This window comes from Phalacrocorax carbo, chromosome 2, assembly GCF_963921805.1.
Source record: "Phalacrocorax carbo chromosome 2, bPhaCar2.1, whole genome shotgun sequence".
NCBI lineage: Eukaryota > Metazoa > Chordata > Aves > Suliformes > Phalacrocoracidae > Phalacrocorax > Phalacrocorax carbo.
Window position 1 is genome coordinate 81,587,840 of NC_087514.1, and position 27,145 is coordinate 81,614,984.

Below are 27,145 nucleotides of genomic sequence, written 5' to 3' on the forward strand. Positions count from 1 at the left end.
AATTCCTTCATAATCAAGCCTTTCTGTGTAGCTGAAAATCAACACAGTATAATGGTTTTTAATTACCTAATGCATAATTTTTAAGGACTGTAAGTACATTTGAAGGTTTTTTGCCTTGGTAACTAACAGACAAAAGCTTATGGGTATTTAAACTAACAATTCCTGTCAAGATTGTAATGAGCAACACTCTTCTTTCTGACATTACTTAACAGCAAATCTTTACTGTACTACAACCACCTCCAGGACTGGGTAAACGTAAGTGATACTTATTGTTAGCTAAATTACCTGGCAAGGGAGCGGTCAAAAAGACCCAAGAACTGCCGAAGTGAAGTCTGATACATCACGTTGACCATGCTCATCTCAGTAATAAGGAAGTATAAGATGCTACCTCGAGTTGCAACTGAAGGACAGGAAACAAGACTGTGTTCAAAGTAGAAATGCAGAGCAGAAAACTGTAACTGTCTACAACAATTTCAGTGAGTCTAACATTAATGTTACCTGAATATCCTTGAGTTGCTCCATTCTTTACTGGCCAGAAAAATAATTAAAACTTTAATTTGATCCTCATTTATACATCAGCAAAAAACCCAATCTTTTCTGTAATTAATGCATACTATGTAAAGCCCCGTTTGCAAACATGAGCATATTTGGAGAGCATCTGGAGAGTATACTGCAATATTCAGATCATCAGTAGGACATATTAAAAGTAAGATGGTTTGAAGTACTGCTTGAGTAGCCAAATTTCTCTTTACAGACATTTACAGGAGTCATATAAAAGCCAAATGAACTATAATTATTTAACTTACCCAGCACTGATTTAACTTACTTTCAGCGCAGTCATTTAGTTTTAAACACAGAGGTTTTACAAAATCTGCAATGATTTCTGGTACTCTAACTTACCATTTTATGCATTTCCTAAAATGCAGGTATAACAATTCCAGAGAGCATATTTTTCTTCGCTTTTTTTCACTTTTTCACCTCTCAGTTAAAAGCCAAAAGACTGATTAAATATGCTGACTATAATAACTTAAGGATCTATGACAGGATAAACAAAGCATTCATCCAAACAGATACAAAAAGCATTTACAATTATACTGCCCCCCTAAAAGAATGTCAACATACTGAACTCAAATACATAGTTACCTGAATACCCTAGTGACTGATCTCATTGGCAGTCCATATAAAGCGTCAACATTTCAACAGCTAAAAAAGAACACACAAGCCCTCCCAAGTTTCTTAAGCAGTAGACTAGATGAACAGGTACACTTGTATATAGAGCAATGGGAAGTCTAGGGAGAGACTATATCGCTCCATTTTATAAATTCCATATGAAGCATAACATTGACTATTTTCTCCACCATAGCTCAAAACGACATTTCCTAGATCCATTTTACTTACAGAAAAACACAGATCCTTCCCACCCACTATGGTCTTCCTGATCTCATCCTACCATTTCTCTAAGTATTGCTGTTTTAACCATATGATCCAGTCATTTGTCTTTCATCACTACCTTCACTCACCAGGTCTGTACTCTTCACGGGCTGAGTTGATCTGTACTTCAGTTTCAGCAGAAGTTTGCAGCTTCTGTGTTACCTCCTCAGCAGTCTTCTTAGTGTTACTCAATACAATTATCAGACTCTCATCCTCTGCCAGAGACCCCTTAGTGCTTGTAAGTCGGAACAAAAGGTTATCTTCCAGATCTTTAATCCTCCTTTTGTTCGTAGTCACATCTTCAATAAGATCTGTTCTTTCTTTCTCTAATTCCTGTTGGAATACATGGTAATATTTAGAAAACAGAAGAGTAATCAAAAATAAAAACAAAATAAACCAAAGGTATTTTATTTTAGAAGTACTGGTCCTACTCAAACAGTGTAGGTCAAGAGTAACTGCACTAATTTGGGGAAAGAATTCCAGTGGTTATTTCTGACAGCTGGTGTATTGCCATGTTTCTGAACCTGCTACATAAGTACGCATTTACAAATCATTTCAACAAATACTGTGGAGCATGCTCATATAATGCCCTAATAGAATTAGAAGTTCAGAATAGTAATTGTTTTTCTTCTCTTTCTATTTCAAAGACAAGTGCAAACACATTTCCAGGCAAGGGATTTTGTTTCAGTTAATCTAATGCCACCCCCATTTATGCTCTGTTTTCCAATCACCATATTGAAAATATAGTCTCAGTAATAATGAGTATCCTTAGTCAATGAATCAAGCATCAAATATTTCAAGAAGTACATCTAAAAATACTCCTCCATCAAACAGGGATAACTTCAGTCTCTCACTAAAATATTTCATTGAAACATGTTTCAAGAAAGCATGCAGAACTCAGATTGAGTTGCTTCACTGGAAGTATTTAGTTGATTACTTTTAGTAATACAAGCTGGGTCATTTATATACCATATATAAAAGATGAATACCTGTTGACTAAGAGCTTTACATTTAAAAAAAGTGTTTAATATATCTAGAGAAATATCTTCTTCAAAGATAAAAGCCCTTTCAGTTCATTCTTATACTACTCTTAAACTTGAAAAATTTATTAGAAATTAATCCCTCAGAGATAAAAATATTCCACTGAAACAATACAAAATGTTTCAATACGCTGAAGTAAAAGGAAAGAAGAAAAAGGCAGAGGAAGGGTTAAGAGTTTTTCATAAGATAAGGATAATGTGAATCTTATGAATCAACAATATGTGAGGCAGTTCGTAAAAATATTAGTTATGTCTACGGAAGTACTCCCTCACTGTTTGAAGAGGTCTCGTGGACAGTTTTAACAATGTTTCTCCAAAGTTGGAAGCTGTTTGTTCACTCCACGTTTGCCAAGTCCACTTCAGCACTACAGACAGGCTGCTACTATTCCAAAACACAGGGACAACACTGAGAAATACATCACCTTTCATATAGCACTAGAGGCTTTATGAACCTGAGACCTTAACAAGGCTTAAGGAAAGGTTTTACTGCCTCACTTGAGTAGCCTTCATTTATACAAATTTGCAACACTGTTATGACTTCTGAAATTGCTTTTTTGTTTTCCCACATTCTAAACTTGTGGTCTACTCACTCCTACATTCTGCTAACATTCCTAAGTATTTCAAATTTCAAACATTCCTAAGTATTTGATTCCTGTAAAGAATGTTCTTTTATCTTAAAAATTAAATTAAAACAAAAAATCATCTTCATCTCATTATCAGATTTAGGTTCTTTTCTTCTCACTGTACAAAAGGTGTATTGAAACATCATCATCATGAGGTAAAAAAGATTTGTTTGAACCGTTGTCATAGAATAATGTAAATGTCACATAACTTAGAAGATGGGCATACAGATTCAAAAGATTCTGACAAAAGCTGATGAAAAAAGACAAGGAAACTACAGTTAACTCCATTTTAATCAACTCATGCCTAACGGAACTAAAGAAAAGCAGGTAGCAATTATGAAGTAAGACAAGCATTATGCAAGTTTGATGAAGCAGAAACAATTTTTAAAAGTATAGCATTAAAAGAATGTTAGCATCTAACTAAATATAATAATTATCATGCTGAGAAATCATTCTAAGCCAAATTAAATTTCATGTTTTGCTGAGTTCAATTTAAAAGGTTAAACATATTTTAGAGTGCAATGCATTTAAAAACCAGAGAGCTAAGTTTTCCTCACAAGAAGAGCCTGAGTAACAAGTTGGAAACAGAATGACCAAAATAAAGCAAGTGAAGTAACCTCAGATGAAAACTTAGTGAGAAATCCATCTATTAAGTTTCTAAAATATTTTTTGTAGATCAGGAAGAGTACGCAATTGAAAGTTTTCAGCATGTCTTCCAAATTTTCCATCGTAACGTCAACGATGCAAAAAAACTAAGCCAAGTTACCATATACATAAATTCGAGGAACTTACACCAAGGCGGCTATTTCAAATCCAGCTTTATGGAATTGCTATTACAAGCTGATGTAATTTTACAGGCTGTACCAAAGAATGCTAGACCTTGTTAATTTTCATAAAAGCTGCTACATAGCTTGTATCACTCTGTCACAAAATGATTCACAAGTGCAAGAATTTGCATCAACTGTTCCTTACAAAACTTGAGCCTTTTTCCACTACAAATCTTGAAATATGAATGTGAAAATTCAGAACGCCACAAATAGTTCTTGTATAACTCCACTACTAATGTGCCATATCTATTTCTACAACTCTAAATAAGCAAGTTTTTTTTCAAATTACATAACAGCCAATATATCAAAACAATCATATCATTAAAACAGTATAAGTTATACTACATTCAGACATATATCAAGTCTCTCAAATCCAATTATTCCAAGAAATAGAGTGGAATTAAATCTATGTAGATAGACCAGCTACCGTTTTAGTTTGGAAGGGACCTCTAGAAATTAACTAGTCCAATCCCCTGCTCAGAGCAGATCTAAATACATCAGTTGTTCAGGGGTATGTCCAGTTGAGTGTTGAACCCCTCCAAGAATGGAGATTCCACAACATCCCTGGATTATCTGCTCCTGGTTTTGACTACTCTTGATGTAATTATTTTTTCTTAATATCTAATCAGAACTTCCTATGTTTCAACTTAAGTCCATTACTTCTCAGTCTATTGTTTTGCATCTCTGAGAACAATTAAGCTCACATCTTTCCTGTATCCTCCAAGCAGGCATACAGCAACTTCAATGAATGGAGGAATTAGCTCATAAAAGGGCTGTCATCTTGGGGAATGTACTGTGTTGTGGGGCCCAGAAGTGAAGTTTGGCATAAGGCTTTGTGAATATACACATTACAGTGTGTTTCAGACAGTGATAGTTTCATTACATTGTGGGTTGACAAGCTGTTACTGATTGAAGCAAAGCTGATGGTGCAGTGAAGTTGTCTGACAAAATATAAGCCTTTATAGAGTATGAGTTCTCTCATGAGCTCCATGGACTGATCAGGAATGAAATGCAACTACTTGACATTATGACTGAGGCCATTAAGAAGGAATGTCTTACACTGGGAAGAGGACAGGAGGACCTCAACAGATGCCACATTAAGGGAACACATGCCACTCTAGTGAAGGTACACTGAAACTACTGCCAAAACGTTAATAAAAACACAGTCATAGTGTCTCATTTGACTTCAGCATTGCCTGAGCTTGTAGTTACAGGGATTAGTGTCCAACAGTTCAAAAGATTCTTTCTTATGCACCTGATCTAGCTGAAGATGTCCATCCTCATTGCAGCAGGATTGGCCTAAATGACCCTTTAAGGTCCCTTCCAACCCAAACTACTCTATGATTCTATATCAACCAGCCTCCCTCTAGAACTGCTGGTGGCATGTTTATTGGGATTGTCATCCTGAACTTGGACCTCCTCAACTAACACCTTTGCAATGTTGTCATGGTTTTAGCTGGGATAGAGTTAATTATCTTCACTGCAGCTGGCACAGTGCTGTGCTTTGGACTTAGTATGAAAACAATGTTGGTAACACACAGATGTTTTGGTTGTTGCTGGGCAGTGCTTGTTCTAGTCAAGGACTTTTCCAGCTCCCCATGCTCTGCCGGGTGCACAAGAAGCCGGGAGGGGAGGGGGCACAGCTGAGAGAGCAGATTCAAACTGGCCAAAGGGATATTCCATATCATGTAACGTCATGCCCAGCGTGTTAACTGGGAGGAGCTGGCTGGGGGAGGGAGGCAGAGATCGCGGCTGAGGGACGAGAAGCATTGGTCGGCGGGTGGTGAGTGGTTGTATCATTTGTGTTTCTGGTTTTTTCCCTTTTTCCCTTTTCCTTTTTATTATATTATCATTATTGTTATTATTGTCATAATAATTATTATTATAATTATTATTTTATTTTAATTATTAGACTGTTCTTATCTCAACCCACAAGTTTTTTTTGTGCTTTTACTCTTCCGATTTTCTCCCCCATCCCAGAGGGGTGGGGGGGAGTGAGCGAGCGGCTGCCTGGTGTTTAGCTGCCGACTGAGGCTGAACCAAGACAAATGTCAAAATAGGCAGTTAGCCCGTTTCCCCTTGGAGCAAGAAAGTAATGGAGTCCTTTGTATCAGGTTATGTTGCCATGAGCTCCACAGTGTGTAGTCAGAAGAACATCAGTTTTTATTCCAGGCCTCCTCCTTTTCACAGGCCATTCCTACAAGGTTATGACTCACCAAGGCAGGAAAAATAATCTAAGTATGGTGCAGTTGCGACAATAAAGACAAACAGAAACTTCTATTTGAATGACTCAATTTCTTCTGTGCCATCTTTTAAACCATCATAAATAGGTTATATTAAGAATAATCACAATAGAGAGAGACAGAAAGTTACCCTGCAATATGGAAAGTAATAAATTAAAATGAAAGTCAAACCTTCTACAGGTAAATGTAAGATGTATAGCCAGGAAAAAGATACAATTAATTCTTTTACCTGTTTCTCTGTGAGAATGACTCTGCCCAAGAGTTGATTTTCAAGACCTTTCATGGTCACAGTAAAGTCAATGATGGAGGTTCGAGCACTGATTTCAGGAGAGTAACCTGGATTTGGCAGTTTTGTAGTAATGTAAAGTCTGAAGCCATTCATAACATCTACCTCCTTATCACCAACCTTCACCTTAAAAAAAGTATTAAAAAGAAGTCTTGAGACATCAAGAACCAGCACATGCTCCTTCAGATACTGCATATAGAAACAAAGGTTACATTTTTCTGTTCAAATGCATAAAAATCCAGCTTTAAATTATACATATGATGCAAAGAATTTATTGCGAATATCTATGGAACACTTTAAATTACTCATTCACAGATTATTTCAATTTTTAAAAATTTTCATAAACAAAGAGAGAAGAACTCTGTAGGTTAAATGTATTAACTATTTGTGATCTTAACTCTACCTTTTTTTGGTATTAGCATTAATCAAATTTAAATATGAGTTTAACCTTTTATATATTTATTAGGAGTTATTTTGTTGAGGGCAAGGGGAGGTGCTGTTTCCACTTGTTTGCTCATTGGTTTTATTTTTTACCTTGTTGTCTGAACCTGTTTTAATGAAGTTTCTTTCCAAAACATTATCAAGTGCTGGGTCAAGTTCTTCTCCAACATCTTCTATCAACAGAGGTCTTCCCAAAGAAAGGCTGTCTTCTAAGTGATTTCTAAAATACTTGTGATTCAAAGAAGTGATCTGAAAATACAATCATGGACCTATACATTACGTTATGCTCAGTTACTAAGCTTTTTGTTTGTGTTATAATTATAAAGTATTTCATTTTATTTAAAGTACTGACAAAAAAAACAACGCTATGGTTAGACTAGAATTAAGGCAAAGATTGTGACCACAAGAAAAGGTAGCACCAGCATACCATATTCTCAGATCTTACTGAATGCAAACTTCTACTTTTCAACTACATAAGCAGAAGCAAAGTAACACTGAGCACTTAAAGTTTTGACATCCTATGAGTGCAACTAAACCAGAAATTCACAGAAACCTTTTATAACCCAAGTCGAACTGCACGAAGATTAGGGTGCCTTTTTTTTTCCCCCTTGAAAATCAGGGGTTTATAATGAACAAGCCATTAAATGGTCTTTGCTTTAAAAAGTAGCCCTCAGTACAATTGTGATTAATTTTCAATGTGTACACAAAGCACATTCATCTTAGTTTGTTTATAACTACATAGTTAAAGTCTAATAATAATTTTTTACATAACTAGCTATGCAACCATTAAAGGGTTCTGCACTGAGATAACAATCAACATGAATGAAAGTAGTTTCCTAGTAATACTCTCAGAGCCACGCTATTATAATCCTTCAAACTCCTCTATCTTTTTCAGGGGTATCTTTAAAAATGCTGATTTATTGGTGTAAGTATAATTGTAGCAAGCAAGGACTTTCTCGTATTTTCCCGTTTGCATTGAGCTGGTGTATTTTGCCTCAGACCATATGTTGTTGCAATACTGTCTTCCCTGTATATTTGCAGAATATTTAGCACCTGACATCCATGCTAAGAAAACACAAATAATCAAAAATTTCTTATTAAAAGATGACAGAAATACCATGCTGCGCATCTGAATTTTTAAACATTTATATCAATCTGTATTAATCGCTTATTTGTTTTTTTTTTTTCCTATGCTTATAGCATTCTGCAAATATGCTTCAGCCCTTAGCAGACATTACCCATTCAGCCTATTTTCCAACAGTTTATGTTTCATCAAAATAAATTACACAGAATCTCAGAATGGCAGGGGCTGGAAGGGACCTCTGGAGACCATCTTGTCCAACCCCCCTGCTTGAGCAAGGACACCCAGAGCAGGGGGCACAGGAACGTGTCCAGGGAGGTTTTGAATGTCTCCAGGGAAGGAGACTCCACAGCCTCCCTGGGCAGCCTGTGCCACTGCTCTGGCACCCGCACAGGAAAGTAGTTTTTTCTCATGTTTAGGTGGAACTTCCTGTGCTCCAACTTGTGCCCATTGCCCCTTGTCCTGTCAATGGGCACTACTGAAGAGAGTCTAGTCCCAAATTCACTAAATAAATCAAGTCACTGGTACTAATAAGCTTCAAATGTACATTTTCATACCTAGCCAAATCTCAAACATACCAAAGTATATCTGAGGTGTCCTTTAAATCATGACTAAGCTTTTTATATAAAAGGAATTTGCAAAGTATTATTTGAATCACTGAATTGCAAAGTTTTGTGAGCAAAGAGTTTCTAGGGATTATGAAAGTGCCAGCATTGCTATTACCTGAAGTTCATTTCTGCCTTCCTTATTTTTAATCCAAATTTTACCCTGTGCCTGTGGATCGATTAATAAGGGATAACGAGATGCTTTAGTGACGATGATTCCGTTCTGTATGGATAAGTCATCATTTGGTAATCCTTGCAGGTTCCATTCACCAATAGTTGGAGCATCAGTCAACATTTCTATGAGATTCCATTTGTTACCAAAGGGGATTTTCCGGCTTTTCATTTCCTTTTGCCAGTCATTTAATAGCAGACTGCGGAACTCCTGGTTAAAAGGACCGGCATAGGACAGAAAAGCAGTAGCCAAGAGTACATCACCTGAAAGAGACAAAGGAAAAAAGAAAATAAAACATTACAACTCTGCCAAATCTCTTCATGAAGGAGCTGCTTCCTCCTCTAGCTGTTACATGGTTTGGCTGGTACCTGAAGAACACACTTTGACCCATAAAGATGACAAATCAGCCTTACTCCCCAGGCTCATTACATAGCAAGGCAATGCTACATTTCAGTATATCCCACGTTTACTTTATCTTTACAATGCATCTGTAGAGTCAAGAGATGGACATCTGGCAGCCAGCCAAGGTCAACCCAACACACACACACTCAACTCTGAACACTGTTCCAAACACTACTGTTCCAAACAAGCAGGACATGGCAGAATAAACTTACTCATAAACTTCCCATTCCATCATTTCCTTGAACAGCCATGAGAACAGGCTTAAACGATATTTTGGGGGGAGAAAAGAACCTTTATATTATTAATTAAGAACAAATCAATCATAGCTATTACTACTAATAATAAAAATTGCGACAAACATTATTATGGAGGTATTAAGTGTGACAAGTTTTAATCTTCTGGTCAGCTTCAAAATTGCCCCCCTTAGTTTCATGACACCATAGTTCATATTTTTTGTACCTCTGAAGCAAAAATTCAGGATTCCAAACTGAAGAAGATACTGTACTTTTATACTGAGTACTAATATTTTTTAGACTTTTTCAAGTTATCTATAAATAAAACCATGATGACTCTTTGGGGAAGGTATTCTGTATTCTTAGTAAGTTAATAATACATGTATACATATTATACAAGCAAATAAAATACAACTTATCTACCGTAATACAACCTATACAACAATATCTGCTTTTTACAGCATTTCAAGGCAAAAGTCAGAGAAGACATTTCAGACCACAGCAGAGAACACAATAAATTTCATTTACTTGATCTGACTAGTGAACTGTTTATTACAAAGCACTTCAGTTTCCAAGTGCATATTTATAAAATAAAAATTAAATTAAATTAAATTAAGAAACAAAAGCTTTATGAACATGAGTAACTGCATTTAAAAATATTGATTTCTACATATAAATGTCAATGCCTGAATATTAGTCTTCCTCTCCTCCATATGTATTATCAGTTATAGACATTTTATTGGCACTTGTTAACATATCACTCTCTTTGGACTGCTTCCTAGAAGCATCAGCGTCCTAAGCATGCACTGCATGTCATATACACCAAGTAAAAGCCCATGCACAGCATACACAGTTACTGCATTATTTTGTTGGAATTTTGTTTTGTTTTGGGCTTTTTTGTTTGTTTGGTTTTTTTTAATATGATCTTCAGTCTCATATTTAATTTTTTTACCTAGCAGTGCTTTAGCAAGAGAATTAATAACAATTACCCTGATTTTAGCAACAGGAAAGCTAAGCTACAGAGGAAAAGATTGACATTTCAAATGCTTTCAGCTTCACTACCCATTAAAACTCAGGTGCCTAACTTCCAAGTTCAAAGGTGGGGACAAAAGCTTACCCACTAGCCTCTTGGTTTGTGCAGCAAATTCTTTACTCTGCTCTGTCCACCTCTCTTTTTCACCTGCTAAACCACTTATAAGACTTGAAGCAGTTTGCATTTTATGACGGCAACGCTCAGCATCTTCAAGCAAAGTCTAGAGAAAGCCATACACCAAGAAATATGGTTTACAGTCATGTATCTCATAGGCCAGAAAAATCTCTGCATCTAATTAAACCAGTGGTAAAACAACAGCCTAAAAATATACTCTCAAACACTTATACCTCTGTGCAAAGAAAGAGGGAAAGTAGGATGGAAAAAATTTATCAGGACAAACTATGAACATCTGTCATAAATGTCATCAACATGCTTTCCAAGGAATAATAGTGAAATTGAGAGAATGCATTAAGTTTTCCTTAAAGTTAGGGTAGCAACTTCTTTCCTGTAAAGAGCAGTTCACCTGTTTTTCTCTCATTGCTTTTTCATACTCTGCCTGGACAATATCTAATTCTTCTTGCTTGGCACCCAGTTCTTCTTGAGCTTTCTGCAGGTCCAGCATAGCAGTGGTTAGGCGATTCTCCTGGATTGCTAAATTAGCCTATGAAGCAGACAAACTTAAAAGTGTATTCATACATGCATCTCAAAGCATTTACTATAATGTATCTCAAAGAGGTTTACTGTACTAGATTTCAAAATCAAACTGCTCAGTAGAGATTTCATCATTCATTAAAACCTTTTATTTGAATTTTACAACAAACTAACTCCTTACTGCAGGTAGATGCAGTTAAGCAGTTGGTCTAACATCAGTTAGAAAAAATAATTAGAAAAATTTCAGGGAATACCAGCCATTCTCCATCTGACACAAAAGTTAGTCTGATGTGGCCTGCAAAAAAAGAGACTGGTACTACTACTAGAAGCCTACTTGATTTCTCCAGCCAATATGCTTTGTCTAATGAAACATACTACCTTTAACTACAAACCTTGCTTCCCTCTCAGTCATTCCTATTATAAATACAAGCTATTCTATTTCAAAAATCATGCTTGGCCATGTTCTTTCTGACTTTCACTCTTACTTTTTAACGACTATTTAAGCCTGTTTTTCTCTAAGCAACACTGATGAACAGAGACTCTGTACAGTCTTCTTATGAACTGAGATCTCAAACATAACAAAAACCAGATCTCAAGTTTTTTCCTACTTAATTCTTAATTAAGGTAAAGCAACTGCAATAGTGAACTAAACTAGATGAAAGTTCCTTCAACCCCATTCAGAAGGGGCCCAAGGCATAGAACTGCACAACCTCTTCTGCAATTTTGACAGCTTACAAGTGGTAGCACATTTGAAATATATTTTACTGTAGGTTTACTATTTTCTAGATCATAAATTCCTCCAGAGGCATGCACCAATCAGAATAAGGCAGCTGATGTTTCCAGCAGATGAAATCCTCACGTGCGCACAGGTGGGGAGGAGAAGGAGCGAAGGGTGTTTGCATGCCTCCCACTGATTAAAAGACTTACCTTTAAAGGTAATACTTCTTTGTTGATGGAAAAAAATACAGCCATAGCTTTGGTCCACGAGCAAAGGCCAGCAACATTCCCACATACTCTCTTGGCTGTCTCAATGTTGTAATCCACCATTTCAAAATAAGGGCTCAAAAGTTCTACCACTTCTTCATTAATTGTGTCCTTTGGAAATTGCTAAAAATAAAGTGCAATATACACAATGTATGTAATATATGTAAACTATACATATATGTATTTCAGCACATGCAGAATACTACCAAGATCACAGATGTTACTTACAAACAGCTAATACGAAGTTCTCTATCTCATGCATCTTTGAGAGCTTGCCCAAATCATTCCACTCTGTTGTATATTCTTACAAAAGTAGAAAAAAGTTTGCCTTCATTTATGATCTTCTCTATCTTACACTATCCATTACAATTACACAGGTAATTTTTGATACAAAATATCACTGATATCCTGCTTGAAATTCCATTTTCCTTAATACTGAATAAGTAACTTAAGAATCTTCAAAAATAAAAGGAAAAGCTTAGCTCTGGTTAATAAACATAAATTCTACAAGCCAGTCCTTTCAGAGGGGAAGCCACCTATCTTCCCCTTAAATTACCTTATTTCATTAGTGGAATGTGTTTCAATTTTAAGAATTTATTTTGACCCTGTCTTTTCTCCAAAAAACATCTCTTCCATTTTTCATCCCCAAAAGCTCTCCATTTTTCCTTTCAAATTTATTTAGACGGTCAAATATTCTATGTAAGTTTGGTATTCTTTAAAGATTTATTTACAAGGTATAATGAAAGTCTATTGCTGAGTAACCTGAAAAACAGCTGTTCCCTGAGGCACAAATAGGTTTATTTATGCACAAGCAAAGAAATGTTGAAGGCCCCCTGGGGTAAAATAAAAAACCTTAAGAGTAGATGCAATGTGAATACTACATAAATGGCATCCACAGCACTACCAACCATACAAAGTTGGTCAAGCCTCCCATCTGTGATTTCCCACTGGACAAGAGACAGATTAACTCCTCAAAATGCAGAAATCAGAGATAACAATATCCAGCAGGGCATGACAAGGTACAGTTTATTATGAGTAGATTAATAATAATATTACTAGCTTAAATTATGAACAGGGATTTATTCACCCTTCCCATGTCCCTAGACACATGCTACAGAGCTCAAAATCCCAAATTTTTAGAAAATCTGATTTTGTAGGTCCTAATAATCAACTATTCTTTTGCAAGCCACTGCGCAAGTTGCAATGCTGAAAATTAATGAAAAGTTAGGTACCAGAAAAAAGATGTTTTCTATCAGCTTTAATGAAACAGATAAGTAATGGCTATTCAAACCAAATGCTTAAAGCTTTGAATCATTTGTCACTGCAAGTAATTTCATTGCCTTACTTAGGAGTAACTGCAACTGATTTATGACCTGACTTTGCCAGAAAGATTCAAGTTTGTTTCATTATGATGTACTTATTTTTAAGCCCTTAACATTTCAGATCTGTTGTGTGTCTGATTCCCCTTGCACATTCGTTCTCCTATGAACACCAGAGAAAACACTGCCCCCTATTTTCTAAAAGTAAAAAAATATTTAAAAGAAGGTTGCACAAGCACCTGTAGGTTCTGTAAGAAATTCCCTGCTGTCATTAGTTTCAAAGATTCCTGCCATGATGGGATGGCACAGCACTTCTCCTGATCAATTTTCACATTGTTCACTTTTCGCTGGAAGAGCAGTAACACACAGTCCATGATACGCATAATGAGGTGAGGAGGTCGACCCAATGTGCGGACAGTGGCAATATCTGCAGGTTTTAGTGTCTGTGAATTTAAAACAAGGGGTAAAGCAATTACCATTATTGTTTATTTAATAAGACACAGAGCACAAACTCACGAACAGTATTAATCCACTGGAGAAGAAAAAAAATCATATTATTTTTGATTTAATATCATGTTACCTCTAAAAAGCATGAAGCTAGAAGGACCCTCAGATTCTCACCACTACCTCCTAGTAACTACTAGGAAACCTCAGCTCCACTCTACAGGGGTAGAGTCTCAGCTCTACCTCTACAGCAACACCTAAAACCTTAAAACTACCATGCACATTTTTGACAAAACAAAGAGCAAAACAGAAATATCTTGAAATTTTACCTAGTTTTTAAAAATGCAAACCTTTCATCACTAATGATGCATCGTGTAAAGATACGGGCAGAGTGTTATCACTTTATTAAAAAAGCTTACAAATATGCCGAAAGACATGAAGTCCCACTGTGAACGCTAGAAAACTGGGTAATGCCACCAGTCATAAGAAAAAAGAAATTTTTTTTAAGGAGGCGGAAAAGAGTGGATCAGCAAACTTATTCAAAATGCAATTAACTGGTGAAAACTGAAAATAAAACAGGAGGTTTAGATTTGTATGGAATTATAACTGGTTTTACATAGAAGGCACTCCACTTACTGCACACAAGCTGTTTTGTAACAGTATCAACATTCAGTTACTGGTCTAATATCAATCTGTAGTGCGTCATATATCAACTATATTTCAAATGAAAGTTAAAACTTACCCTTTACTGAAAAATTGCCTATTTTGGGTTTGGTACTCAGGTGGAAAAAGAAAACCAAAACTGAACCTAAAAAGTCTCAAAATATGTATATTTATCTGCATACATTTTCTGTCAATAGATGACTTATATGATGTGCCTACAATCTTATACTTGTTTTCAAATAAGCCCATCTTCTTAGCAGTTATACATGGTCCAAGTACTAACCTGCAAGGCTGCTTCCGCCTCTTCCAAAGCAGGTTTGGCGGCTTCCAACTTCTCTTCAGCAATGGCTTTGTCAACTGAGATACTGTCTACAATAGCTTGAGCTTTGTCTTTCACTTTCTGAACTTCACCCTTCACCTTCTCGGCAGCCTGTGCTTTTACAGTAACCTCTTTCAATACCTAGAATGTGAGAAAACCCACATGCCAAATATTAAAGAAAACACCTAGATGGAAGAATGTATTCATTTTTGTTGTAAAATTTTATCTGTTGAATTCCAGAACCAGAAAACTCAAACAAGATGACTTTCATCAGTATTATAAGCTTCCAAGATCCCTTTTTTCCTGACACTTAACTTCCTTTTACTTGAGTAATCTTTTTAAAATAGGAGAAATAGAAAGGGAAAAAAATCAAACAGCAATACACTTTGAAGGCTGTACATACCATGTCAGCTTTTTCATTGGCAATTTGAAGTTCCTTTTCTTTTACCTCCAGCTCTCTGCTTAGAGCAGCCACTGACTCGGAGGCCTCTTTCAATTTTTCCAGTCCCATATTCATTCTGGAGTTAAAAACCAAAATAAACGGCATGTAATTTACACTCTGCTTTCCAAATTATTCCATCAATAGAATGAATCACATCAATCAGAACAAACACTAGCAAAAGCGATTTTACACCAAAAATAACACTTGTACAGGAATTTTCACACAAGCGTCTGGTGTCTTCAGAATCAAGAAAGTGAATAAAGAACTACATAAAGAGAGTCTGTAGCTTGAAATTTTACCCACTTCTCACTCAAACAGTATGCCTTTATCATTGCATAAAAATCCTATACATTGGTCCATATATGTCACCGTCCCTGTTGAGCTCCAATCTGATACTCAAAGGACTGAGTTCTGTATATCAGAAAGCATTTTCTGATCACTAGAATCCTGGGAAATATCTCAAATCACTGTTTCTGGTTTGAAGAGGATATTGAAATGGCTAATAAAATAAAAATACTGGAATCAAGACCAACTGAAAGAGAGTAACAGAAAAATAGCACTGAGATAACACTTCTCTCATTCAGCATTAAAATGCCCCTTCAACAGTGCAACAGTGCTTTTTGTCTATTAAATATTAGTCCTCACTTGGGACTTTTCAGACAAGTTTAAGTGGCCTCTACAGAGACTCCTCTTGCAAAGTCTAAGCAGTACTCGGACTGCTGAACAAATACAGGAGAACAGATAAAGAGTAACACCTGGCAAAGCAATTCAGACCATGCAACTGATGTTAAGAAACAAATTGACATGCATGATTTGAGGCATCAGAAGGTAGAAAACAGGACCAGAATTCTGTTTTACAAGTCTTCGCCCATGACGTAGCCACAGATTTTTAAGACAATTAGGCTTTGAAGTTGAAGGATGTTTCGACGTGAAATAAACTAGTTTGAGTCTCTTAAAGGCTTCCAGCTCTGTGTGCCAATCTTTCAAAACTGACATTTTTTCTTAAGGGTCATTCCAATTGATAAACCCCATGCTGATTTTACATTCTATTTGAGTATTTCTGACATGAAGGTAAGTGTGCAAATAGACCTCGTTAGTTTAAGAAAGTATCTGAAAAGGAGAATTAATATATCAAAATCACTTTAATAACCTACAGGTGAAAAGCTCAGCAGCCTACGATCACAAACACACCAAGGGTATTTCATACATGTTCATACCAGGAGGACACAACTGTTTAGCAAGAAAACAAAAGATGTTCTCTGACAAATTAAATGTTATTGTGAATATATTATGAAATTACATGTAGGTGTTTTCTTTTATTCATTAAAAATATATGGGAATAATTTATATTCACTTCTTTTCCCACCACCTTGGTTTTCATACGTCACTACCTTTTTCTCCCCTCCAAAAATATATAGCCTTTAACTTATATGCAAAGACCAACTACATTATTTGATCAAGTTACACCTTTACACAATTTTAGGAAACCTGGGGGGAAAAAAGTCCTTTTGCTCTGCAAAGAGACAAGCCATGCACTGAAATGAAGTGCATCAGAATATACCTACCCAGGGAAGGAAGCTATAGAAAGTTAGGAGTAAACTGAGCAGTTTACCTGTTTGCTAATGTCTGCACTTCAGCGTGCTTTTCTTTGTATGTGGTTTTATACCCCTGAATAAAGGACAGGTAGGATTTGGGAGTTACATGTGTAGAACGTCTGTATCTTTGAAAGTAATCAGAACACTTCTCTGCCACTCCATCCTGAAATGAGCCCATACACTGCACAATTTCCCTCTTTGTATCAGCAGTGCAGTCCATATCAAACGAGGAAAGGAAATGCTCAGATACTTAGGAAAGAAAGAAAAACAGAAATATTAGTAAATATTCAGGAAAAATTCTTAGCTTAAATAAGGCAATATAAAGGCTGTGTACCTCAACAAAGATAAATATTTCATCTAATTTAAATCTTCATCTGCCATTGATCTGCGTACCACTTATATATATTTGGCTCAGCATGTGCCTGAACTTTAAATAGCATTTTACTTTTAACATTTCACAATCCAATATGTGGTCTACTAAAGGATGGTATTCATTACACCAGGCAATAGTTGCAAAGCAGAGAATACCTCTGGAAGTAAAGTCTTTATACAATGTTACAGGCAATCTGACATTTGTCTTCTTGATGTCTTCTATAAATTTAATTTAAAATGTAAATATTATCAACCAACTTACTGACAGCTATGACATGGGAGATGCTTCCACATTGCATCAACAAGATACTATGTCAGCTTTCACCCAGCTTCTGAAACCCCAGTCGTCTTTACTCTCCACCATCAGATTCTTAACATTATTCCACAGTTCTCAGTAAAAAGTAAAGCCAAGGATCTGGTATTCTTTCACCTCCAAAGTGTTCAACTGCTTTTTCTCTCTGAACCTGTCTAACTGCTAGCCACCAGGGATCAGGTAATCACAGCCTTCCTCTGTATGCCTGATCACAAACAAAGTCACTAATAATCACTCTCTTTAGTAGTATTTTGCCTTCTTTTCTAATGTCTTTAAGCCACCTTCAACTGGAATTTTTCTTCCAACTGCATTCAAAGCCTTTCCTCTGTTAGAAATATTTCAACAGTTTAATACAGCAAGCTTTAAAGAAGAAAATATCTGTATCAAATTTTAGAACCCAGGAAGTTTCTTCTGCCAGTGTGCTGGCAAAATTCAAAGTAATTAAAACTTCATGACCACCAATCAGAGAATTAAATATTCGCAAAGACAAAATCTACACCTACCTGCCACTAGAGCATCCTTAGGCCATCGGCTGAACCAATCTATAGTGCATCCAGAAATGAGAGCAGGGAACTTCAGGGCCCTATTTCGGAATTTTTCACTAACTGGTGAAAAGCAAAGAACCACATGAAGGTTCTGACGGACTCTGGTCATGAAGTAGTCATACAGAAACTCACTGGTTGCAGGTATACGTGGATGTTCCTTTTTGAAGGTGGGTATGAGGTCACTAATGATCTCATCTACTTCATCACGTGCAAATAAGTTTGACACCTTTGAGAAAAAGGAAGATCTTTTTCACATTTTATGAGATGATCCAAGCTAGATTATATAGAATAATGTTCACTTAACAGACAGCACTTCAGGAAGGGGCATACATTTCAGACACTGAAGTTAATAGGACCCACCCCACTCCTTTAAACCAGAACTTTTCCTGAAGGGATTCCATTAAACACACTGAAATCTAACTTGATGAATAAGAAAACCCACTCTCACATATGAAAAACTAAGAATCCATGTACAATGGCTTTGCTTTCTTCTCTTAATATTTTAATAACTAGGAGAAATTACTCTGAAACACACCCCTGAATTAATAAATAAATAAATACAATATAAGCCATCCCATCCATTGTGGACATAAATCTAACATACAAAAACTAATTGTACATTAATGACATAGTTAATTTTGTTAAATTGACATAACAATTTTGTTAAACTTCTATGATGTTCCCCAAGTCTCAAATTTTTTTTTCAGTTAATCCCATGTCCATGACAGCTTGTCAACACATTTAAAAGGGTCTGACTTACACAGTTTCTCTGTATGGAATGATGATGTTCATTCTTAATTTTACAATAGCTTTGTCTCACTCTAACCTAGTATAATGGATTGTTTCCATTTTTATAATACTGTAATAATAGAAAGCACCTGGAGATTCAGTTTGTGAAAGCATGCCCCTTGACATATCAAAGAATATTCAAATAAATTTGGTTATTTTACTTCAGAATAATAAAATTTAAAAAGCAGGAGAACGATCATGAGAAGGCATCTTACTTCTCCTGATGATAAAACATTGTTCAGGTATTCCAAGAAAGATTCATCTTTGATCTCATTGTCTGTAAAAAGAAAAGAGATGCCTTTCCCTTGCAGTCCTGCTGTTCTGTACAGGAGTTTCAGATCTTCCATCAAGTTTAAAGTGTTGTACGATCTACAAAAAAGAACAGTTGTACTCATAATCTTTCCTTTTAAAAAGGGGTTCCAGTTAAAAGAAAAAGAACAAGCAAAATCAAGTAGGAAACAATCTCTTTGAATTTAAGGCAAAAAGGTGCTAAAGTCCAGGAATTGTCATTTAGATTAGGAGGAAAGACATAGCTAATTTCAAAGCTTCCCATTAAACACCTAATCTCTTATCTTTCTGGCTCTTTCACCTCCCACATCAATAAAAAATAAATTTAAAAAAAACTACACAAAACCCCACACCCCAAAGTTAGAAAAAAGCCAAATCAACAAAAAAAACCTGAAACCTGAAGTCTTATCATGCTATTTATTTCTCTTTTGCTAGAAAAAAATGAACACACAGGTGTTGTCTCACAGGATTCTGTCATGCGCTGGATGCAATACGACACTTCAGATTTTATTGACTAATTAAAAAACTCAAACTAGTTGGCCCTTCTGGTGAAAGTCATCACCAATGGTGGCACTCACAGTTTTACAAAAAGGGAAGAGAGCAGCAGCAAACCAAGAGATTAAATGACATTAAAATTATTGCACAAAGTGTGGTGGGTTTGACCTTGGTGTCTGCATAGTTGTTTCTCTCACTTATTCTCACTCCTCTTTTCCAGCTGCTGTTGCACGGCAGCTTTTTCCTCCTTCTTAAATATGTAATCTCAGATGTGCTACCACCATCGCTGATGGGCTCAGCCTTAGCCAGCAGCAGGTCCATCTTGGAGCCAGCTGGCACTGGCTCTGTCGGACATGGGGGAAGCTTCTAGCAGCTTCTCACAGAAGCCACCCCTGTAGCCCCCCTGCTACAGAATCAGAGAACTGATTTTAATTAATGCTCACCTTGTTAACATTATCTGGAATGTATCATAGCCAGCTATGAAAGATGCCAGTCTTGTCAAGCTCTGTTTTCCTGAGCCACCAACTCCAACTAAAAGAGCATTTCCACGAGGAGTGCGAATCACCCGAGAAATCTGTGTAAGATCATAGTCATTTATTCCAAAAGTTACAGACCCAAAAATCCTATGCTACCATAGTAATAAAGTTGTATTAGAAATGCAGAACAAATGGAATTTTTAAGGTTTAATTAAGGGATCCTATGCTACTATTAATATATTCTATGAACATTGGCACTTTGCAATGTTTTCTGTAAATCTTCCAATAGTATAGCAACCACTTGATTCCATCACTGTGAACTTTCAGTTATCAGTAGAACTGCATCTCACACTTCCACGAAGCACAAGGAAGTCTCAACTGTGATTTGTTAGTGATCTGCTATCATAGCATGACAGATTATTAAAATTGGGAAAGAAATAGCAGTTTCTCCAATACCATACCCTCTGAACAACTTCAGTATCACTAATTTCTCCAGGCCCCTTCATTGCAACCAGAAAGACAAGCTGTCCCAGGCACATTAAATTCAGGAGAAAGAGTCTCCAGTATTCTCTGCAGCAAGTAATAATACTGCCTTTATAATCAAACTCCTTAAGCTTCTAGTTTACTTGATTATAAAAATGCACAATATCAGGATTAATATTTGGTTACAGTGGAACATCTCCCAGGTAAATCTCCTTTTCTTTCCCATTTCATTATTTACCTTTTAAAGCAAAAGGCAGTAGTTAGCTACTCCTCCACGTTTTCCTTCAATTCAGGCCAGTGCAATGTAAACAAAGAGACTCTTTGCAATTCACAGCAAAAAAATTCTCAGCACCAACTGTGAACTGCATGCAGCACCCATCCCACTGTCCACAGCCAAAAAATAATGCCAAGAAATCTGGAAACAGGTAGATCTTACCTGATTCTGAGAAAATATGCCATTAAGCACAGGAGACAAATTTGCTCCACACCCCATCAGCTGCATGCGGATAGATACTCATAGTATACAGAAGAGCCTACATTAATTTCCAGAACAGCAAGGAGTCGCTTGCCTTTCAAAGGCAAGGTAATACTAACCAGCTGTTTGGCAGCTGGTCTCCTCTGCACAAGCAATGACGCAGAGTATTGGCTCCTGTTCTCTTTATTATTTTGAACATCCCTCTGATGCCCCTAGAACTCCACCATGCCAATAACCAGCCTGGGATACCTGTTTACTTGCCTTTCCTCTAACACACTTTTTTCCAAGTTATTAAAAATAGCCATGTCAATTTCCTGCAGTTTTAAACCCATAGTTTTTACATATTGCGTGTAACATACTTGTTATTTTTTCATAGGTTAACATTTTATAAGAAAAGATAACATCAGGTGCTAAGGCTTACTCTAACTATATTTAGTATTTAACCAGAGAAAGAAAAATAGATTTGCACACCACTTGGAATATTGCTGACCACTTCAATTATGGCTAGTAGATCTCTTCCAGGCAGAAAATTTACACATGCTGCAAATTGGAAGCTTTGTTCTCTGTTTAAGATATTCCTCAGCTTTAACTCATTCAAGTCATACTACATCAACTCACATTAGGCATTCCCTTAACTGTGCTTACCTAGCTTTCTCTTAGATGCTGTCTCAAGTCTAGCTAATGCATAAAGCTCAGACCTGCACAGCTGTAAATTCTGTTTTCAAGAATAAGGGATCAGAGAAGCACTATATATTGATTCTATCCTAGTGAAAGTTAAGATATTTACCATCTAGCTACCCAAAGAAGAGATTCCTGAAGACTCTTCTCTAAGGTGGCTCTTCAGGGGAAAAAATATATTTTTTTGCTATATCCTGAATTTATATAGATTTTTTACTAAAAATAAAACAGAAAGTTGATAGCGTGATGATGATTTAACAATTTTCCTAAAGAAATCCATAGCAGAACATCATCCATTTTGCAGAAACTACCTTAAGAAAAGAGATGAATTTTGTGAAATAACAATCCACCCCAGAATTTTGAAAACTGCAGATGCAATGTATTGGTCAACTATAATTAAATTTGTTTTGATATTTATTATAATATTTGTTAGGATAGTAAAATCCAATATTCAGTTCTTAATAATTTATTATAAGAAATACAGATAACGTCGCTGTGCAACTAAGACACAATAGGGGTTTTAGTTTAAAAAAAAGAAAAAAGCTTCCCCTTTGTATGAAGCCTATTCTGTGTGGACACTGCTACCAAAATTCAAAGGAATTTTAGAAGAAATTAGCATACTGTGGATCTACAAAGGAAGTTTGGGCTACATTTATTCCTACTCTGTTGTGCCTACTCCCTCATAAGCAACCAATTATGTCCTAACCTGAATTTGATTTGACTCATTCCAAAGAGAGGAAGGGCTCTCAGAAGAATTAACAAGAAGAAAGGTTGAAACAGAGTTAGAATAGTCAGGACCATCATCCCACCAGACATAAAAGATAGATATAAAAGAATAGTTCCATCCAGTGCAATTTCAGAAAAGTTGAGTTTTAGTATCTAGTCACAGAGTGACAGACAAAATATTTGCTAGCAATAAATTACTTGCTTCAGTTTTATTAGTAATTTACCTTGATTTGTGCATACCTCCACTCATAGGTGCTGAGGGCAAGTGAACAATAACAACAAATGGCAATCTAGTAACACAGTACCTTGACTAAATGAATCATAGCATCCTCAAAGAAAACCATGTCCATTCCAGTACCACGGACGTTCTCATTGTATGTTTGTAAAAACATATTTAAACGATTCCGTAGCTGATGAAAGGAGTAAATTGGCTCATAGATTTTGGGAATATCTAATTTAGTTTCCTCTGATTTTTTACCTAGAACAAAAAGCAAGTAACCAAACCTTAGCAGTTTAAATGATTGACGAATACTCAATGTGGGGATGAGTAAGTGAAGGTAACCACCCAGAACTAGGTTTACTATACATAATATTACACAGTAAATGTACATATGAGACTGCTGCCTATACCCTGCCTACAAGGAACATTAAGTTCAGCTGCTTAACTCTCAAAGACAAAACCAGCAAAAACTAAGGAGCCTTCTTTCTCTACATCTGAAGCTTGAATGACAAAAAACTGAAATTAACTTAGATGTTAGAAGCAGAAGTAGCACCAGAGAATGAAGGTAAATAAATATTGCAGTTAAAAATTGCAAATAATCTATTTTGTAAAACAAAAACACTCTAAGTTGATTAAATCATTGCACTAGTGAAAAAAGTTACTAGTAACATGAATAGTCACCATAGCAAAAAAAGCATATTAACTGGGAAAAAGCATTCATTTGTTTCACCGAGTCATCTGAAAGTCACAAGGAATTGTCAATTCTTCCCCATTGAAAGGAAAGGAGGAAATACTGCTGCTGTCTCACCTTTCCATTCATAAGCATTAATCATGCATAAAGGTGACATGCCCTTCATTAGTAAGACTTGTTACTCAGAGCAAACAAAATCACAGAAGGCTTAAGGTTGGCAGGGACCTCTGAAGGTTATCTGGTCCAACCCCCCTGCTCAAGCAGGGCCATCTAGAGTCTGTTCCCCAAGACTGCGTCCAGACAGCTTATGAATATCTCCAAGGATGGAGACTCCACAACCTCTCTGGGCAACCTGTGCCAGTGCTCAGTCACCCTCCAGTAAAAAGGTTTCCTGACGTTCAGGCAGAACCTCCTGTGTTTCAGTTTGTGCCCATTGCCTCTGGGCCGGTCACTGGGCACCACTGAAAAGAGCCTGGCTCCATCTTCTTTGTACCCTCCCGTAAGTATTTATACATATTGAGGAGATCCTCCTGAGCCTTCTCTTCTCCAGGCCGAACAGTCCCAGCCATCTCAGCCTTTCCTCATAGAGGACTTTCTCCAGTATGTCCATGTCTGTCTTGTTACAGGGAGCCCAGACCTAAACACAGCACTCCAGGTGTGGCCTTACTAGGTGCTGAATAAAGCAGAAGGATCACCTCCCTCGACCTGCTGGCAACATTCTTTCTAATGCTGCCCAGAATGCCATCAGCCTTTTTTTCCTGCAAGGGCACATTGTTAGCTCATTTTCAACCTTCTGACCACCAGCATCCCCAGGTCCTTTTCTGCAAAGCTGCTTTCCAAATGGGTGGCCACCAGGATATACTGGTGCATAGGACTTTCTCCTCCCCAGGTGCAGGACTTTGCACTTTCCTTTGTTGACCTTTTGAAGTTCTTCTCAAGGTCCCACTGGATGGCAGTGCAACCCCTCTAGACAGTTTTGTGTCATCTGGGAACTTGCTGAGGCTACACTCTGCCCCATCATCCAGATCACTAATGAACATGTTGAAGGCAACTGGACCCAGTATTGACCCCTGGGGTACACTACTAATTACTGGCCTCCAGCTAGACTTTATGCCATTGATGATTACCCTCTGGGCTTGGCCATTCAGCCAAATTTCAACCCATCTCACTGATCATCCAGCCCATACTTCATCAGAAAATAACTGACAAACTTCACTGGAAGAGTGCCAACAAGCAGACACCATGGGGTTTTTTTTGCTGGTTGGTTAGTTGATTGGTTTGGTTTTCCTCAAAAAATAATAGTAGATACAGTAGAATTTTGCTCTTACTTACACAGAGCTAGGTCCATTAGTTTCAAGATTTCATGATCTATATGCTGCAGGATATATTTTTCCCTACTGAAGAAATACATTATTCATAATATCATCTCTAACTGGTGGAATTAAAATCAATGAAATAAGTAACTCCAGTAAAATAAGTATTTCCCTAATGCTTAGTAAAGCACTGGAACTCACTGGAAAGGGCAGTAAAGGTGGGAAAAAAAGCAATCAAACCATACCGTATTTAGAATAGTATATGTGATATTTTTCTCACTTTATTTTTTTCTGCATTTCCTGCTTGCATATTTTGCTTTTACAAATTAGCAGTGGTCCAGTAATGACGCAGCTTCCAAGAAAAAAAAAAAAACAAAACACAAACAAACCTCCCCCTCCGCCAAAAAAAAAACCAACGACCAAAAACCAAACATAATTATATAAAAATATATATATCGAAAAAAATGGTTTAAGGAAATTGCCTTTACCACAGAACCAAACCTCTCAAAATAAAGCGATGATGAATTCTCATTCAGCTGTCCTTTATATTGCATTCTGTGTATGCCTGAAGTCATCTTAATTTCAGAATTCTTTAGCTCAGTATTGTTTCTGCATATATGAACACCCCTTTAGATAAAGACCTAATTAAATTAACCTATTTCTTATTTCAACCTGCAAAAGCACTGGTTAAACAAAAGGAGTATTCCAGGTGGAAGTAAGTTCCTTATAAGCTGAATGAGACATTTAAACAACTTAGCTACTGATAAGGAACTAATAAGGAATGCAGCGAGGGGTTAAACTGTATTGATGCTTTTACAGTTGCAAACCATTTAAGAGAATTACATCAGTTTAATCCTCTTCCTGCAGTTTTATTATTAATGTCAAAAGACAGCATGATCAAGTACTAAACCTAAGAAAGGGCAGACATTTACATTATTTACAGAGGCAGCTGGTGTAATATTATTTTAAAACCTCCTCTAGTTTCAAGATTCAGTACTCAATAGCATTGTCAAAACTAACTGATAAACACCTTTGAACAGTTTGAGGGTCTCAAGAACACTGGTACCACTAACTATTTCTGTGAAGCTAAGATCTAAATGTTGACGTTTGAGCTTCTTCATCTCAAGTCTTTGTGTATTTATCTCAGGGACAAATACGTTGTGCCTATACAACTCAAAGAGACACAGGGAGTATATGTAAACATATCACTAACCTGAGCATAAGGTTATTTGAAATTGATGTCAGATATATTTTTTCATATATTTAAGAGCTCAGAAATCCAGCCCCTGTTCTTACACTTCCATCATAATGGGCAAGGCTAAATTCCATTAAAGGGACAATTAAAACAAAATTACACTTGTCATACTTTTCACTTAAAGCTAAAACAGAAAGGGGTTCTCAAGGCTTTGACAAATCTATTGAGGATAAAACATACCCTTTCTAAATGAGGGCCTCCTACTTTGTATTTAGATGAAGTTTCATACTAAAAGGCATATTACAGGGCAGGTACATTTAAACTGTCAGAAGGAAGCAAGTTGAGAAATACATGCTTCTGTTTTGCATTTATTTTTCAGTTCAACATCACGGTTTCTAGTATGGATTCAAATTTTCACATTAAAAGTCACTCTTCACTCTCTCAGTACGTACTCTGATTTACATTTCAGTCCTCTCTACGTTGCTGCAGTTTAGCAAGTTATTTAAGGATGTATTTGACTACTTTCTCACACCAGTTTGCTTTTTACTTCTATTTTATTCCTTCCAGTCAAACATCCTTTACTATCCTTTTGTCACTGCCTTCCAGCTACTTCATTCTGCTGAAGGGAGCTAAATCCAGTTGCGGCCAGTCATGAGCGGTGGTCCCCAGGGCTCAGTTTTGGGGCCAATCTTGTTTAACATCTCTATCAATGTTCTGGATGAGGGGATTGAGTGCACCCTCAGTAAGTTTCCAGAGGACACCAAGCTGTGCAGGAGGGTTGATCTGCTGGAGGGTAGGAAGGCTCTGCAGAGGGACCTGGACAGGCTGGATCAATGGGCTGAGATCAATTGTATGAGGTTTAACAAGGCCAAGTGCCAGGTCCTGCACTTTAGTCACAACAACCCCATGCAGCGCTACAGGCTTGGGGAGGAGTGGCTGGAGAGCTGCCCTGCGGAGAAGGACCTGCGGGTGTTGGTTGACAGCCAGCTGAACATGAGCCAGCAGTGTGCCCAGGTGGCCAAGAAGACCGACAGCATCCTGGCTTGTATCAGGACTAGTGTGGCCAGCAGGAGTAGAGAAGTGATCGTGCCCCTGTACTCAGCACTGGTGAGGCTGCACCTCAAGTGCATGCATTCAGTTTTGGGCCCCTCACTACAAGAAGGACTTTGAGTTGCTGGAGCGTGTCCAGAGAAGGGCAACGAAACTGGTGAAGGGTCTGGAGAGCAGGTCTTATGAGGAGAGGTTGAGGGAA

General features: G+C 36.9%; 1 protein-coding gene across 1 annotated transcript in view; it reads right to left on the reverse strand.

Annotated features, from left to right (window-relative positions):
* Positions 1-27,145, reverse strand: part of DNAH5 (dynein axonemal heavy chain 5) — a 158,219-nt gene that overhangs the window by 19,610 nt on the left and 111,464 nt on the right. The window contains exons 52-67 of the mRNA XM_064443395.1: positions 22,780-22,952; positions 20,080-20,210; positions 19,069-19,222; positions 18,023-18,290; positions 16,852-17,083; positions 15,201-15,315; positions 14,762-14,938; positions 13,611-13,814; positions 11,996-12,175; positions 10,941-11,078; positions 10,502-10,637; positions 8,696-9,012; positions 6,985-7,140; positions 6,394-6,576; positions 1,521-1,764; positions 286-400 (exon numbers count right to left, since the gene is read on the reverse strand). Coding sequence (XP_064299465.1) covers positions 286-400; positions 1,521-1,764; positions 6,394-6,576; positions 6,985-7,140; positions 8,696-9,012; positions 10,502-10,637; positions 10,941-11,078; positions 11,996-12,175; positions 13,611-13,814; positions 14,762-14,938; positions 15,201-15,315; positions 16,852-17,083; positions 18,023-18,290; positions 19,069-19,222; positions 20,080-20,210; positions 22,780-22,952 — 2,923 coding nt within the window. The remainder of the gene's footprint in view (positions 1-285; positions 401-1,520; positions 1,765-6,393; positions 6,577-6,984; positions 7,141-8,695; positions 9,013-10,501; positions 10,638-10,940; positions 11,079-11,995; positions 12,176-13,610; positions 13,815-14,761; positions 14,939-15,200; positions 15,316-16,851; positions 17,084-18,022; positions 18,291-19,068; positions 19,223-20,079; positions 20,211-22,779; positions 22,953-27,145) is intronic.